This window comes from Rhinolophus sinicus, linkage group LG02 (genome assembly GCF_036562045.2).
Source record: "Rhinolophus sinicus isolate RSC01 linkage group LG02, ASM3656204v1, whole genome shotgun sequence".
NCBI classification, from domain to species: Eukaryota; Metazoa; Chordata; class Mammalia; order Chiroptera; family Rhinolophidae; genus Rhinolophus; species Rhinolophus sinicus.
The window spans coordinates 177,594,390-177,610,957 of record NC_133752.1 but is presented as its reverse complement, the minus strand read 5'-3'; the positions used below and the strand labels follow the sequence as shown (position 1 = coordinate 177,610,957).

The window sequence follows — 16,568 nt, the reverse complement described above, 5'->3', positions numbered from 1 at the left end:
ACCCCGGCAGCACCAGGGAGACAGGCCCATGCTCTGGTCCTAGGGAAACCTGTGTCCTGGCGCTGAGCTGGGACCCTGTCCCCTGCCGGGACTGCACAGATCTGCCATCAGAACCAGGCAGGGAGGGCAGAATGTCACAGATGCACTCTGACTGCAGCAGGCCCTGGGGGGAGGGGGAGTGGTGGTCTGGAGGCCCAGGGCCCCGATGGCCCAAGCAGGTAGGCATGGCTAGTTTCCCCTGCATCTTAGAAAAGCAGCAGCCACATGAGCTACTGAACTGCAAAGCTGCATCTGAGGACTTGCAGGTGAAGATGATTAGCAGCTCTGCATGTTGGGCGCCAACTGCTGACAGCAGTACCCCCTCCGTGACCTTACCCTTCTGACTTACTTCAGGATGGAGACACCATACCCGCGTGTGGCTGAGAAAATACATTAAACTTATGTCCAACTCTTCCACTTACTGGCAGCGGGGACTGACGCACAACATCTCTCCTCATTGGAGAAGGGTGTCCTGAGTGAAATGGGAATCAACAAATGGGGACTGCTGTCATGGGCCCCGTCACACCGAGGTGTCAGGTGATGACAGGCATCCTTCCATTTGCCACCCTGAGCATTTAACACAGGAGAAACTGAGGTTTCTGAAGACAATGCCAGAAAGAGTCCTGCCCTAGACTTGTTATGACTTCACAAGCCCAGACCCCAGTTCAGCCTCTTCCCCATGCTGGCGGTGTGACCTTGGGCTGTTCACTTAACACTGCCTCTTCTGGAAAATGGGGATAATGATTACAGTGCCCATCTGAAAAGACTAAGGTTAAGACTGGATGGAATAATGCACCAAAAGGTTTAGCTTAAGTCAATGGCCCCATGTCATCAGCATGATACCCTGACCACCAGAGAAATCCCTTCCACTGTTCCTCCTGCCATTCGGCTGACCCTCAAGAATGGTGATCAGGTCACCAGAAGAACATCTTTGTCCCATCTCGACATCATCATTTCACTACTACCTTGAGTGCTCCGTGGTGAACAGAGGAACTGCTTTTGTTAATCTTTGATTTGGGAGGGTCACACCCCTACAGAACAAAGTGGGTTTCTTTCTAATGGGGGGTGGGGGAGGCCCCACACTGCTTTGCAATAGTCAGGTCTAAGACTCTCCTGGGGCTCAGAGGAGGAGGCTGAGGCCTATGTCTAGTCCTTTCCATTCTGCCAAACCACCTGCCACTCAGAATGTAAGGTTACTGGACTTTTAAAGGGCAGCTGAGGGCATCCTTGAGAGGGCCAGATGCTCAGCTCTTGCCTACCTCTTTCTCCACCCACAATTTGGAACCAAGGAAAATCCAAAAAGACAACTCCATGGGGCTTTTCCAACGATTGCTGCCATCACCTGGGCTATAGGACAGTGGCTTGGAGCCATCCCTGCACCACAGGACTAACTCCCGCAGGCACAGGGACCAGTCACCTAGGGCTCTCACCAGCAGGACAGCCAGAGGAGTTCAGCGGCCCCTCCCCTGTCAGAGCAACAGTGGGCAGAGTCCAGCACGGCCCATCTCCCCCTGGCCCCAGTCTGTGTTTTTCCTGCTCAGGGAAAAAGTGGGAACAGTAAGCTAGCATTTCCTGGGAGGTCCCTTGAGGCATTAAATGGTTTACAGAAAGCCTTAGTAAGAAGGGTGTTTTCTGATTATTCATCTGCAGGATGGGAGTGGATTTCTATAGAAACAGCCACCTTCCTTCTTAGAACAATTCTTTTGGCATCTATGTTTGTACCTGAAATCTGGCTAGGATTTCTCTCTCGGCAGAGACAAAAGGAAAAGTCTGCCCTATCCTGCCCTCCAGTCTTCCTCTTCAGCCCTGGCCTGCGCTTGGCCTACTAGGGTGCCACAGTCTGAGAGCCGGGCAGGACTGCCAGACCCCAGAGCTGCAGCACAGTGTCACATCTAGCTTATTATCCCTGCCTCCCAGGCTTTCTCCATTCCACCACAGGTAGCCTTGCCTTGTCAACCCAGGCCAGTTCCTGAGACAAGACAAGACATCTCCACAGAAATAAGCCCAAGTTGGAGCCGACATAGTATCCTCTCAGACCCAGGGTGAGGACACCAGCAGGTAGGAGGTGACCAAACCTTCACTCAACAAGCATTGGCTGTGTGGTCTCTAGGTCTCCAGCAGCGTGTCCAGGTCGATATAAAAGGCAAATATGATTGTCCCACCCCAGCTTAGAGGGCCAAGTTACGGCTTATTAGGAAGGCAACAAAGCCAGGCCTTCCTCTGACGCCTGCCTACCTGTCCAGTTCATCTCTCTCTACTCCCCATCTCATAACATTACTGATGGCTTCCTGAATAAACAACATTGTTTCAGAGACTACCTCATCGTTCATTCCCACAAACTGACCTTTCAGAGGTCTGAAGACATGTTCAAAGAACCCAAACTTCCTCAGAGAAAGGTGAGATAAATACAATATTCCAGATTTGGAAACTGAGGCATGGAGAGAATGAAGAATTTACTAGGTCAGCTGTTCCAAAAATCTGGTCCAGGGATCCCTACAGACTCTCAAGATCCTTTCAAGGGTCCAACAGGACAAAACCATTTTCATAATAATACTAAGATGTCATTTGCCCTTTTTGCTCTCATTCTCTCGCAAGTTCACAGTGGAATTTTCCAGAGGCTATGTGATTTGTGATAGCATAACAGACTGATTGCAGAAGCGGTTACGAGAATCCAGCTGATTTCTCTTAAGCCAGACACTGAAGAGATTTGCAAAACTGTGAAACAATGCCATCCTTCTCCCTAAACATTTTTTGCTTGGAATTTATAGTTATTTTTATATTAAAAGATGTTATTCATGTTAAATACAGAGGATGCCAAAAAAAAAAATGTATGCACATTTTAAGAAAAGAAAAAACTGTATTAAAATTGTAATGCTCAGTATATACCGATAACAAAAGATGAATACAAGTCATGTTTGACTTCTGCAATTACAAGAGGTGCTCAGAGTGGTTATCATCAGTGTCATTTTAATAGTTTTTTCTTTCTTAAAATGTGTATGCATTTTTTGGCACCCTCTGTATAATGTTTATTACTTTTAAAATTAATTAATGTTTTAAGTTGCTCAGTTTTAATATCTAATATAGTAAACATCAATAGATATAACCCACATAAACAAAATCTCTTTGGCATCAATCGTTTTTGAGAGTGTAAAGGTGTCCTGAAATTAAACCTTTTGCAAACTGCTGGATTAGTGAAAGGGTGACTGAACAGGACTCAAACCATGATTCTATTCACAGGCCAGTTACCTGCCACCAAACCACAATTTACATGGTCTTTCAGGCCCTTGATGCACTCACCCCTCCTCACCTTGTTTCCAAACAATCAGATTAGAAGACAGTGTCACACAGGGGATATAGTACAGGTTTTAAAAGGCTGGTTGGGCTGAAGTCCCAACCCTGTCACTACCCAAGTATGTGACTTTAAAAAAAATTACATCCCCTCTTGGTACATTTATTTCCTCACCCATTAATGAAGGGTGTGGAAGGGACTGAAAGTTGTCCAGGATATATTCCTCCCTTCTTTCTTAGTCAGTTTTCCATTTTCCCCTGGACACATAGCCACTGGGAGTAAAGATTCCATTTCTCAGCCTCCCTTACAGCCGGAAATCGCCATATGATTAAGCTTAACCCAATAGAATATAAGCAGAAAGGTCATGTGCAGCTTTCAGGAAGTATTCTCAAAAGGAGAGGGTGCTTCTCAGTCCCTTCTCTTCCTACTGCTGGAATGTGGTTGTGATGCTTGAGGCTTGAGCTGCCATCTTGGACGATGAAGTAAAAGCCCTATGCTGATGACAACAGAGAAATGAAACAGAAGGACCTTGGATCCCAGCATATGGATGGGATCCTATACCGGGCCTGGACATCCCACCCCAAGCTTCTTTACAATGAAAAAGAAATAAACTTCTACACTGTATAAACCATTGTTACTTTAGGAGTCCTGTAACTCATAGAGGAACCTACTCCTAACATAAGTAGCAAGACCTACCTTAGGTGGATGCCACAAAATAATAAAATTAAATGAAATTACACAAGAAGATGCAATCAAGGACTTATAACTATTATCATTAGCAGGCTGTCAATATTAGCCAAACAGCTCGAAAATGGTTTCTCCTCCGCTCTCTGCTAAAACATTCTGGCAGGGAGACTAAAGGGTGGTCAGCTAATTTACACACTTCCAGCATCTCCCTGGCTCCAATGCCCGGCATCAGTCCTTTCTATCTGCCTTCATCTCTTGTCTGTGGTACCAGAAGCAGCCAGAGAGCTCCAGCCCCAGCTCCATCAATCCATGACCTCAGCCTGCCTGAGTGGCTGTGCAGACCCACGTGTGGCCCATCTTAATCATATTTTCAGTTCATTAAAGAAAGCCAGGCCTCTTTCCTGGAGAAGCCAAGCTGGTTGGAGGGGGAGAGGAAAGAAGCACATTTCCCCAGTGGCAGAGGAGCAGTCGCAAGAGATCTGAAGCTTAGCTATTGTGTTAGTCCCCAAACAGCTGACAAAGGAGAAAGGAGGGAAGCATTCTTAGGACTGAAGTGAACAAAGAAAAGAGAGGCTAATATATGAAGTGCAAGATTGTTCAGCAAGGCCCTGATCTTTCCAGCGCTGGTGTGGGTGCCCTGCAACTGCCCCTGGAGGAGGTGTGGAGGCGCCTAGAGCCTGAACTGGTCCAAAATAGTGGGTTCAAGAATTCACCCCTGGGGCAGGGCATCATTTCTCATTGGTCAGCCTGCAAGGACAGATGAGGGCGGGTTGCTGAGTCTATTTATAACTCCTGACTGGCCTGGGATTCCCACCCACATTCCAAAAGCAGGCTTGCAAAGACCCCGTGAAACTGGTTGATAGATTTCCAACAAATGGATGGTTTTTTTCAGAGTTAGACATTCCTCTCTCTGAGATAGGGTACAGCCCTCATGAGAAGTAGGATAACTGGATATGTCAGAAGTCCCCAGCCCTGCAAAGGACCTTCCTCACCCTCTGCCCTAGTCTCTTGGGAGGTGTCTGAGCAATTTTCAGGGATCAAGAGAGGGCTGGGAGGGCAAGAGCCAAGCACCAGGCCTGGGTTCCCAGTGTGGGGTCTGCCTGAGCTCTGGGGACGGAACCTGCCACCCATTCTGCTCCCAGTGAGGAAAGATAGTCAGCTCTTATCACAGAGCTGACTCGCCGAGCTGGCCTCCCACTTACCATTCTTTTGGCAATTCACCATTTACTACCCTAGATAGCATGTGTGGCTCTCTTTCATGGTTGCTCAATGTTTCCTATGTGTCTTGTCCCTTGAATAAGATTACAAATCCACCTTGCACAGTTTTAGTCACCCAATCCATACACAACATTTCGATAAATATGTACTAGTGGGTACCATCGGATTCTCACTCATTCTCGTCCTCACCAGGGGGTAAGAAAAGGGAAAGAAAGCCACTCGGGAAATACTTTGTTAAAAGATTTCGAAATTGTTGTGTTTCGGAGGCACATGAACTGAAAACTTGAGTACTAGGATCTAACCCTCCTTGAGCGTTTGTCAAATAAGTACCCTAAACGGCCACGTTCAGCTTAATTTGAGGGAAATCTTTGAAACCTTGTGACAGCCCTTGATCTCTGTCATAAGGCGAGACCCCCAGAGGCTCAGTGGCCACAGTCGCCCTGTCCCACCACAAGCACATGGGTTCACTGTCCCTTCCCCCAGCCCGCAGTCAGGGGAGTGAATCTGCTCTAAAGGAAATGGCACTGACTCAGTCAGTGATGGGTAGAGCTCACCATAGAAACGGAAGACTGAGATGCACAGCAGGGACATAAGTGCACGAGGACACACAGGATCAAGTGAAACCAGGGACCACACCCTAGATCCTTGGACCTCGGCAAAGCGTGTGAAATACATCCTCACTCCTTAGCCTCCATATGGCTCGAGAGAGCAGTTCTCCCTCTGCCACAGGGATAAAGGTGTGTGTGTGCGCGCGCGCTTGTGTTCAAACCCCAACTCCGAGCTAAGCATCAGTGAGACACAGTGAGTGGGCACCCTGTCTGTAAAGCCAGGCCAGGTCACAGTGCTGTCATCTGACAGCTTACTCCTTTGGGGGTCCTGGGTTTCCAAGGCTAACCCTGGACCAGCTAGACTCTCACCACAATGGTCTCTCTATGAATCACAACTATTCTGCCAAGCAAATGAATGTAGCACATGGCTTCCCAAACGCTAAGAAAAGTCTACTCCAGGCCAAACACCCAATTAAGTGAATGGAAAGTCAGGGAACGAAAGCAGGATGCCAGGAGTGGGCCTGGCCAGTGAGCCCCCCAGCTCTGCCAGGGCCCTTGGCACCTCCGCCAAGTTCTGTGCTCAACTCACCCATCTGTAGGCCTGTGAGCTCGCTCCCAGCACACTGTGGACAGAAATAATACAAAGAGCTGGGTACCTACTTTGCAAGTAAAAGGCTTGGGCAATATTTCATGAGGACATGAAGAGTGAATTGTGTTGTCCCCAACTTAATGGGTATTCTATGTGCCTTTTTGTGCTATTGAGGAGACATGTTGTGGTTATTTAAAGTACACATGAGTATTTACAAATGTTAGCTTGTACAGGACAGGTGACTTCCTGGAGGGGAGAGCATTATGAACAGCATGCTGTTTCAGAATAGGGAGAAACTGTGAAGACATGAGCAGCAGGAGAACAAAAGGAATAAGGATTGTTTTTACTAAATAAACACTAAATTCAAAGCCAGTGGAAAACAGGCAATCTGAGACTGTTACATAACTGATGGGAGTACAATTGGACGGGAACACCTGCATAAGACCTGGTGAAACCAGACTAGAATAATCTTGCTACTCCAGTATTCAGGGCCACTTAGCTTCAAAGGGGGATAAAAAGAAAGGAGAGACTTATCAGGGAGCCAAGGAGGGCTACGTAGGGCTGAGCTCTGTCAGAGAGCTGGGAAGATCCCAGCAAGGTTGTCTCAAAGACTTGACTCTTAAAGTTAAGGTTACAGTGTCACCTGTCTATCTGGACAGAGCTGTGGAGAGCATCAGGCAATGGGCAGGGGGCTGGACTAGATAGCTTCTAGAATCTCATCCCCCTCTGAGTGTTTATGAACCTAAGATTCCGAACATTGATGAAAAGAAATTTCTTCTGCTCCAGACACCTGCCTGAGGTTGATGCTGCTGAAGGATGATTCACCACCAGAAGGTGGAGTAATAACTGGGGCACTCAGTCTTCTCAAGAAAGACTGTCCATCTTGAGGACCAACTCTGAGGAAGTATAAGGAGAGGCCTGTTGGGGCCAGAGGCATGAAGAGTCCTCACATTCAGACGGCAGCAGCAAAAGCAGGAGATGACCTTCCCACATTGGGGGAGTTGACCCTGAGGAGGGGAATGGTTGCTGCGACTGTGCCCCCCTCCCCCCCCCATGGAAGCGTGGCCAGGGCCATGGCTATCGAGTGTAGTTCTGCAGGTCATACAGAGTGCACAGTGGCAACACGCCCAAGGGAGTAGTACCATTCACATCACAGACATCATATATGTGTGCGTACATTCTATGTACATGTATAATGTTTATGATGCAATTTCCCAGCAGGTGGTAGTAAAGTGTCTTAAGGAAGGGCTTCCAGTTTCTAATCAGCAAGGGCCCTGTATGAGCTAGTCCAGTCTGCTGGAGCCACGGCCTTCACATTGCAGATGGGACTGCAGGACAAAAACAAGGTCCCTTTATAAAGAGTTTAGCCCTTGCTGACATTCCCCAGAAGGACAGAATTTAAATTTGTTTCAAAGAAAAAGGCAACCTAACGTTCTTTCTAAAATGTTCCTTGCGCAGTAGAGTTGCCTGCAAATTAACATCAATCATGTGAGCACTTAGAGCTTGGGGTTTTTATTAACAGGTCTGGCCCTGAGCTCCAGACTCCAGCAGCCCTGCCTTCTGTTTGAAAAGCTGAGAAAACAGCAAATTTGCATGCACTCAAACAAGCCATTAACAGTCCCAGCAGACAGGCTCTGGGTTTTGTTGGCATAACAAGGAAACATTCATCCCCTAGGTAGAAGTAATATGACCTGGCTCTCAGAAAGAGCTGGCTCCATGCTACCGCCTTGAAAAGGCGGGGAAGCACCAGAGAAGTGAGAGAACAGACTCTGGCGGCTCTCAAGGAAAGTTCTTAGGTCCGTGTAGTCTGCCCAACACAATACTCTCTGCCACTGCACAAGGCCTTGGAGCCACACTGGCAAGCACTTGTAAACGATCCCATTTACCAGACCTGATTTCTGAACCTGGCCCGGTGGGACTAAGCCGGCTGTGAACAGTTCCAATGACTATATTAATCACCTCCCAGGAGATGAGTCATATGCTTCCCAGCCAATGAGGGTGCCCCAGTCACGAACACGTACAGCCTGATTTGCTGAGACAAAGCCAGGCCTCTCTTCTCAGGTAAACAATCTGAAACCTAGAGTTCTGAGCTTGGAGAAGCTTGTGTCTTGGGAGGTCTGGCGTGTTTGGGGCGTCCGCTCAGCACTAAGACCTTGGTAACCAATTCCTTAAGCTGCTCCCAGGACACTGGTTAGTAAGGACTGTAACACACCCAGGAGACAAAGTGAGTAGTAAACCTGCAGCTGGAGCCACTAAAAGGCACCCCAGAGACAAAACAAATCTTCTGTGGATTCTCCCTCCCTCTCCTTTATCTCCAGGAGACAAAAGCGATCGGTTTTCCCCCTCAACTGGGTCAGGTTCTCCATTTGAAAATCCTGTCTTTACCTTCTACTTCTATGGATAAATGAATGTATCCCCTTGTAATCCGAGAGTGAGAGAACATTTTTCCAGCACTGAGTTGGTGGCCTATGTTTGCAAAATACAATGAGACAAAGCCCACATGTCCTTAAAGGGCTGATTCTCTGTTAGAGGTACATGCATGAGCCCCAGCCCCTCTCATCAGCTGAGGCACCCCTACCCTTAATCTCACACCTGCCTAGAGACATTGAAGGGCAGGAGAGGGGGGCCACCAGCCAACCACAGGACTGCAAATTTGGAAATAAAAGGAAAAAATGATAAAATCCCTCTCCTGTCCCCCCCCACCACCACTGCACGTGATTCCTTGAGGGCATTCAGTCTGAAATTCACCTGCTTAATAGGCAGCTCTAGAAGGAAAGTTGGCCTCTGTCACTCACCCACTCCTCAGTGTGGATGGTTCCAGTACCCTGCTGTCCTTCTAACTTCAAATGGGACTCAGCTCCCCAAAAGGAATGTGGGGGTAATTGGGAGGAGGGAGGAGAAAAAGAATGAATTTGGGAGCTTATGCTGAAAGTGCTACGTGAGCTCGGCCTGCTTCTCCCCACTCCTATCTCCACGTGGAGGCACTCCAGTGGGAACACAGACAGTGGGGAAACACCAGGAGGTCTTTCCCAGTCTGAAGTGTCATCTTCCCACCGGCCCACACAGGAAGCACAAAGGCCATCTGTATCTGCAGAGAACGTGGAGGCACGTGCCCATTCCCTCCCACACACACCCTCTTCTCTCTAAGTGAGAGGTTCTGGTTTGCGGGATCATAAAAGGCAAGTCTGACGGGAAAGAGCTGCTAACTAGCTGCCAAACAGGTAGAAACGGGGCTGTGTGGGAAGGATAAGGAGGTGCCACCTTCCGTACTGAGTCTCAGGGACACAGGCACACACAGATTAGGAGGAAGCCATGTGACCACAGAGACTGGGACTCGAGTGATGCAGCCAGAAGCCAAGGACTAGGGCGGGAAGAGGCCAGGGGAGAAGCTCCCCAGAGCCCCTGAGGGAGCCAGGCCCTGCCCACACCTTGATCTTGGCCAAAGGAAACTAAATTCAGTCTTCTGAACACCAAAACTGTGAGAGAATACATTTATGTTGTTGTAAACCACTAAATTTAAGATAATTTGCTATGGTACCCTCAGGAAATGATTACAACATACAAGCTGGTCACATCCCCACCCCTCCCCCATCCCCACCCCTCCCCCACCCCTCGCCCAGCTTCCCGGAAGTAACCCCTTTCCTGTTGCTGTGGTGGTAAGAGCTTGGGGCTTCCCCCTCCTATTTGTACTTTAAACAACCACTTATTAAGAACCTAAAAGGAATGGTTTTATATTGGCAGAATTTCAGACAGGTGGCAGGCGATGATGGCAATATTTGGGGACAAGAAAGAGGGTCTCGGAGTATAAAGTAGAAAAATAGAGTCATGCACTATACCAACTCATTGGACTCATTAGACTGCACCGATTTTTAGAGTTCCAGGCCCAGAACAGTATTAGAGTGAACCAGACTGTAGCCACAGTTGGTTTTCAAGAGGAAAGGGACCCATGGGAACCCTACATTGAACAGCCAAAAGGACCCACAGAGGGAGGCCCAGTTCTCCACAAAATGGAGGACCTGAGACCAGATGTCTTTCTGCCTCTTAATTCCAGAAGTCCCACACCATCCAGAGCACAGCCAGCCTGGGCTGCACTCACCCTCTGCGTTTCCTCAGAGGAGACGTTGCATGAGCTGCTGGGAGAGGATACCCGTTTGCACCGCTGTTCTCCGCTGCTCAGGGCCCAGGAGTTGGCAAAGTCGTAGGGGTCTGAGGTCAAAGACCCTGTGGAGAAAAGTTTCAGGAAAATGAAGCCAGTTATTCCTGATGCAGGACTTCTGAGTGAAAACTTTAGCTCTGTCATCACCTCAACCATGAGATTCGTACATAAGCATCGGGACTGGGAGTACCTTTTGTGCAACACTCAGCATAACACAGCAGGGCACAGGCATGGGAGCTCAGCCAATGTTTGGTGAGGGGATGGCTGGATGGATGGGCACAGTGAGGGATATGACATGAAAGACGATAAGGCGCATGCCCATCCCTTCTTGCTTTTCTGTAGCTTTGCATGCCTTTCTCCTTCTGTGTGGAATGTTCTCTTTCCCCTTATTGCCTGACTATCTCCACTCATTTTTCAAGATGCAGTTCCCAAACCACTTCCTCCAGGAAGCCCTTCTGAACTAGCTCTGCTCCCTGTCCCCCACACCAGCCTGGTTGGGTGTGGCCTTCTCTGCGCTCCCTCAAGACCTTGGCCATCTCTCTATCAAAACTCTCCCCTGATACCAAAACCTGGTAAGGACAACACAAAAAAAGAAAACTACAGACCAATATCCCTGATGAATACCGATGCAAAAATCCTAAACAAAATTCTAGCAAATCGAATACAACAATGCATTAAAAAGATTATTCATCACGACCAAGTGGGGTTCATCCCTGGGGCACAAGGATGGTTCAACATACGCAAATCCATCAATGTGATACATCACATAAACAAAATAAAGGACAACAATCATATGATTATATCAATTGATGCAGAAAAAGCATTTGACAAGATACAACATCCATTTATGATTAAAACACTTAATAAAATAGGTATAGAAGGAAAATACCTTAACATAATAAAGGCCATATATGACAAACCCTCAGCTAATCTCATAATTAATGGTGAAAAACTGAAGCCCTTTGCTCTACGTTCAGGAACAAGACAGGGCTGTTCCCTATCACCTCTGCTTTTCAACATAGTGTTGGAAGTCCTTACCAGAGCAATCAGGCAAGAGAAAGAAATAAAAGGCATCCAAATTGGGAATGAAGAAGTTAAATTGTCACTCTTTGCAGATGACATGATGCTATATATAGAAAACCCTAAAGACTCCACCAAAAAGCTATTAGAAACAATCAACGAATACAGTAAAGTTGCCGGCTACAAAATCAACATACAAAAGTCCATTGCATTCCTATATACTAACAATGAAATCTCAGAAAAAGAAATACAAAAAACAATTCCTTTTGCAATTGCAGCAAAAAGAATAAAATACCTAGGAATAAACTTAACCAAGGATGTGAAGGACCTATATGCTGAAAACTATAAGACATTTTCAAAAGAAATTGAAGAAGACACAAAGAAATGGAAAGACATTCTGTGCTCATGGATTGGAAGAATCAACATAGTTAAAATGGCCATATTACCTAAAGCAATATACAGATTTAATGCAATCTTCTCAAAATTCCAATGGTATTTTTTAAAGAAATAAAACAAAAAATCATCAGATTTGTTTAGAACCACAAAAGACCCAAAATAGCCAAAGGAACCTTAAGAAAAAAGAACAATACTGGAGGTATCACACTCCCTGACTTTAGCTTGTGCTACAGGGCTACAATAATCAAAACAGCATGGCATTGGCAGAAAAACAGACACATGGACTGATGGAATAGAATTGAGAACCCAGAAATAAAACCACATAAATATGGACAGATAATTTTTGACAAAGAAGCAAAAAACATACAATGGAGAAAAGACAGCCTCTTCAATAAATGGTGCTGGCAGAATTGGATAGCCACGTGCAAAAGAATGAAACTAGACTGCTATCTGTCACCATGTACCAAAATTAATTCAAAATGGATCAAAGACTTAAGCATAAGACCTGACACAATAAACTGCATAGAAGAAAACATAGGTACTAAACTTATGGACCTTGGGTTCAAAGGGCATTTTATGAATTTGACACCAAAGGCAATGGAAGTAAAAGCTAAAATAAATGAATGGGACTATATGAAACTTAAAAGCTTCTGCACATCAAAAGAAACCATCGAAAAATGGGTCATGGGGCTGCATGATGTGAGAAGGTGGGCTTGATGCCCCTTTGTGCTGTTGGGACTCTTGAAAGATTGCACCCTCCATGAGAAAGTTGACAAGAAAAAACACTTTGAGAAACATGAAAATTATTTTTTTTAAGTTTGTTTCTTTGGTCTGGGCTCTGGGTAAAAGAGGAAAAGTCTCCTCTGAGAATTTATAGTGGTGAGAAAGTCTTCATGCAGGATTGAGATTCCAACTTATACTTCTTGTGATATTTGGTAACTTCATATTGGAATATTAACATAAAACTCTAAAGGTGAGTTCACAATCCAAAATTATAAAACATAGAAAACAATCAACTTTAAGCAAAATCAGCAGACATAAAAATAGAATGACTAGAGCTCTGAAAAATTAATAAAGTTTTGTATAGAGGTTATAAAACGATTTAAAATTATCATTATGAAGAAGAAATTGAAACTTGATAAAAATACAAGGCGATAAGAAAAAATAGTATTGTTGAAAAAAGCCATATTTTTCTTCAAAATTGCAAATATAGTCAATGAAATAAAAAGAAAATTCAATTGATGGAGTAGACATCATCTATTGATTAGACAGAGTTGAGAGAGAATTAATGAACTAGAAGGCAGATCTAACTAGTGATGGGTTGATAAGCCAGCTCTCTGATGTATGGGGAAGCAAAGCTCTGACTTGTAGAATTTGCTGGTTTCTGTGGTACAACTATCTGAAGCAACTATCATGTCCAACTTCAAACTACCAACATGACCTTACTGAATGTGAGTTGGAAGAGATGCACATAATTGGTTCTCACCAGTCAGCATGAGGCGCCACACAAAAAGCAACAAAGGATAAAAAGATAGAAAAATGGAAGTAAAGTAAAAGATGGGGGAAAGGAGATAGAATAAAAATGTCCAACAATAGAAGGAGAGAAAATGACTCAAATTGTTCTAAGTCTGATGGAAGATAGGAATCATCAGATTTAGGAATCAAAATAAGCCTCAAGTAAGATAATTAAAATAAAACCCACACCTAGACACAGCACAGTGGAATTTCAGAGACGACTTGTACACAAAGATAAATGACATGTTATCTGCAAAGGAATAATAATTAGACTGACAACACATTTCTTAATAGCGGCAATGGAATAGTATCCTCAAAGTACTGCGAGAAATAACTCATGTCCTAGAATTATATACCTAACTAAAGTATCACATAAGAATGCAGGAATGTTTGTTTCCGTTATCACAACCATACCCTGAATGAAGAAACTACTAAAGGATTTTTTTTTTTTTTTAGAAAAATAGAAATTGAACTTAGGGGAATAAAAAGAGTAAGGTGTAAGGAGAAATTATGAGCAAAGAACCTGTTAAACATGAAGGCATATCTAAAGAATCACAGATTGTGTAAAACTATACTAATAATACCAGATTTTGTGGTTATTCAAACAAGGTAGGGGGGTAATGGGGATGGTAGAGAAAGAAGTAGTAATAGTAGAAAGCACAAAATAAGATGGTTAATATAAATTCAAATACATCAACAATACAATTTAAAATAAAATGAATGAAAAAAAGCAAAATTTTACAGTTAAAAAACAGAAAAGAGTAGGTTACATTAAAATAACAATAATATGATATAATTACACATCTATTAAAATTGCTAAAATTAAAAAAATAATAATAACAAGCTGAAAATTCCAAATGCTGGCAAAGATTCAGAGCAACTGGAACTCATACACTACTACCAGAAATACAAACGCTACAGCCACTCTGGAAAACAGTTTGGCAGTTTCTTATAAAGTTAAATATACATCCATTAATCCGACTCCTAGACTTTTACCCAGAGAAATTAAAGCATATATCTACACACAACATACACACACCACACACGCACACACAAACACACACACATACGCAAACTATACATGAATACCACTTCACACTTACTAGGATAGCAACTATCTGAAACAAAACAGCAACTATCTGAAACAAGTTTGGTGAGGATGTAAAAAATTGGAACCCTTTTTCCCTGTTGGTAGTAATGTAAAATGCCAGAGCCACTGTGGAAAACAGCGTGGTGGTCCCTCAAAAAATTAAAAACAGAACTACCATATGATCCAGCAATTCACTTCTGGGTGTATACCCAAAAGAACAAAAAACAAAGTCTTGAAAAGATACTTGTACACCCATGTTCATAGCGGAGTTATTCACTATAGCTAAACATGGAAACTACCCAACTGTCCATCAATGCATGAGTGGATAAGCAAAATGTGGCATATACATACAATGTATATTCAGCCTTTAAAAGGAAGGAAATTCTAGGGGCAGCCAATTGGCTCAGTTGGTTAGAGCGCAGCACTCATAGCACCAAGGTTGCCAGTTCAATTCCCACATGGGCCAGTGAGCTGCACCCTCTACAACTAGATTGAAAACAATGACTTGACTTGGAGCTGATGGGTCCTGGAAAAACACACTGTTCCCCAATATTCCCCAATAAAAAAAATTTTTTAAAGCAGGGAAATTCTGACATATGCTATAAGATGGATGAATTGTAAATGAATTCATTATACTAAGTGAAATAAGTCAGTCACAAAAAGATAAATACTACATGACACCACTTATATGGGGTACTTGGAGTAGTCAGAATCATAGACACAAGAAGTAGAACACTGGTTGCAAGGGCAGGGTCAAGGGGAGAATAATAAGGAGTTGTTGTTTAATGGGTAGAGTTTCAGTTACAAGATAAAAAGAGCTATGGAGATAGATAATGGTGATGATTGCCCAGCAATGTGAATGTACTCAATGCCACTGGCCTATACACTGAAAAAATGGATAAGATAGTAAATTTTTATGTTACGTGTACTTTACCACAATAAAAAAAAATGGAGACAAAAAGCTATACATGAATGTTTAGAGTGACTTTATTCATAATTGCCAAAAACTTGAAACAATGAAGTATCACTCAACTAGTGAATGGACAAATTGTAGCTTTATTCCTCAACAACAAATAAGAACAAACTACTGATACAAGCAACAACACAGATGAATCCCTAGAAGATTATGTTAAATGAAAGAAGCCAGACTTAAAAGGCAAAATACTCTAAGTACTGTATGATTGCATTTATATGAATTTGAGAAAATCAAAACTATAGGAACAGAACAGGAATAAGAACAGAAAAGGTATCAGTGGCTAGCAGGGCTAGTAGTGGGGGGGATTTGACTACAAAGAGGCACAAGGAACTTTGGGGTGATGGAACTGTTCTACAGTTTGATTGTGATGGTTATATGGCTCTACACTTCTGTGAAAATTCATAAGACTGTGCACTAAAAGGGTGAATTTTACTGTGTGTAAATCATACCTCAATAAATCTGACTTTTAAAATATAATAATAAAATCCAGCTACATACTGCTTTCATGAGACACATCTGAGCATCTAAAACAAAACCACACAGATAGGCTGGAAGTATAGAAAAGGATATATCAAGCAAAGAAACCAAAAAAGGCAGAGTACCTATATTAATATCGGACAGATTTGAAGGCAAAAGGCAGTGTTAAAAATGATTACCCATTACATTAAATGAACAATTCACCAGAAAGATTCAACATTTCTAAACTCTAATAACAAGTGCTCAAAATATATATGGCAAAACTCAGAATTACATGAAGGAACTGACAAATACACCACTACTGTAGAAAATTTTAAAGAAGCTCTCTTACTAAAGGGTAAGTGAAGCAGACAAAAAGTGTAGTAAACATATAGATTTGAATAATACAATTAAGGAACTTAATTCAACAAGTACATATAGAATCCTGCAGTAATCAGAGAATATATTCTTTTGGAACATACGTACAACACTGGCAAAAAAGTTCAGGTACTAGACCACAAACAAATCTCCCCAAATTTCTAATTTAACTTAGAAATCAATTTAATTGCAAAAGATAACTTTAAAAATT

The 16,568-nt window shown here is 43.6% G+C and overlaps 1 protein-coding gene across 1 annotated transcript in view; it reads right to left on the bottom strand.

Annotated features, from left to right (window-relative positions):
* VWF (von Willebrand factor) overlaps positions 1-16,568 on the bottom strand; it is a 130,550-nt gene that overhangs the window by 101,092 nt on the left and 12,890 nt on the right. The window contains exon 6 of the mRNA XM_019754370.2: positions 10,467-10,591. Coding sequence (XP_019609929.2) covers positions 10,467-10,591 — 125 coding nt within the window. The remainder of the gene's footprint in view (positions 1-10,466; positions 10,592-16,568) is intronic.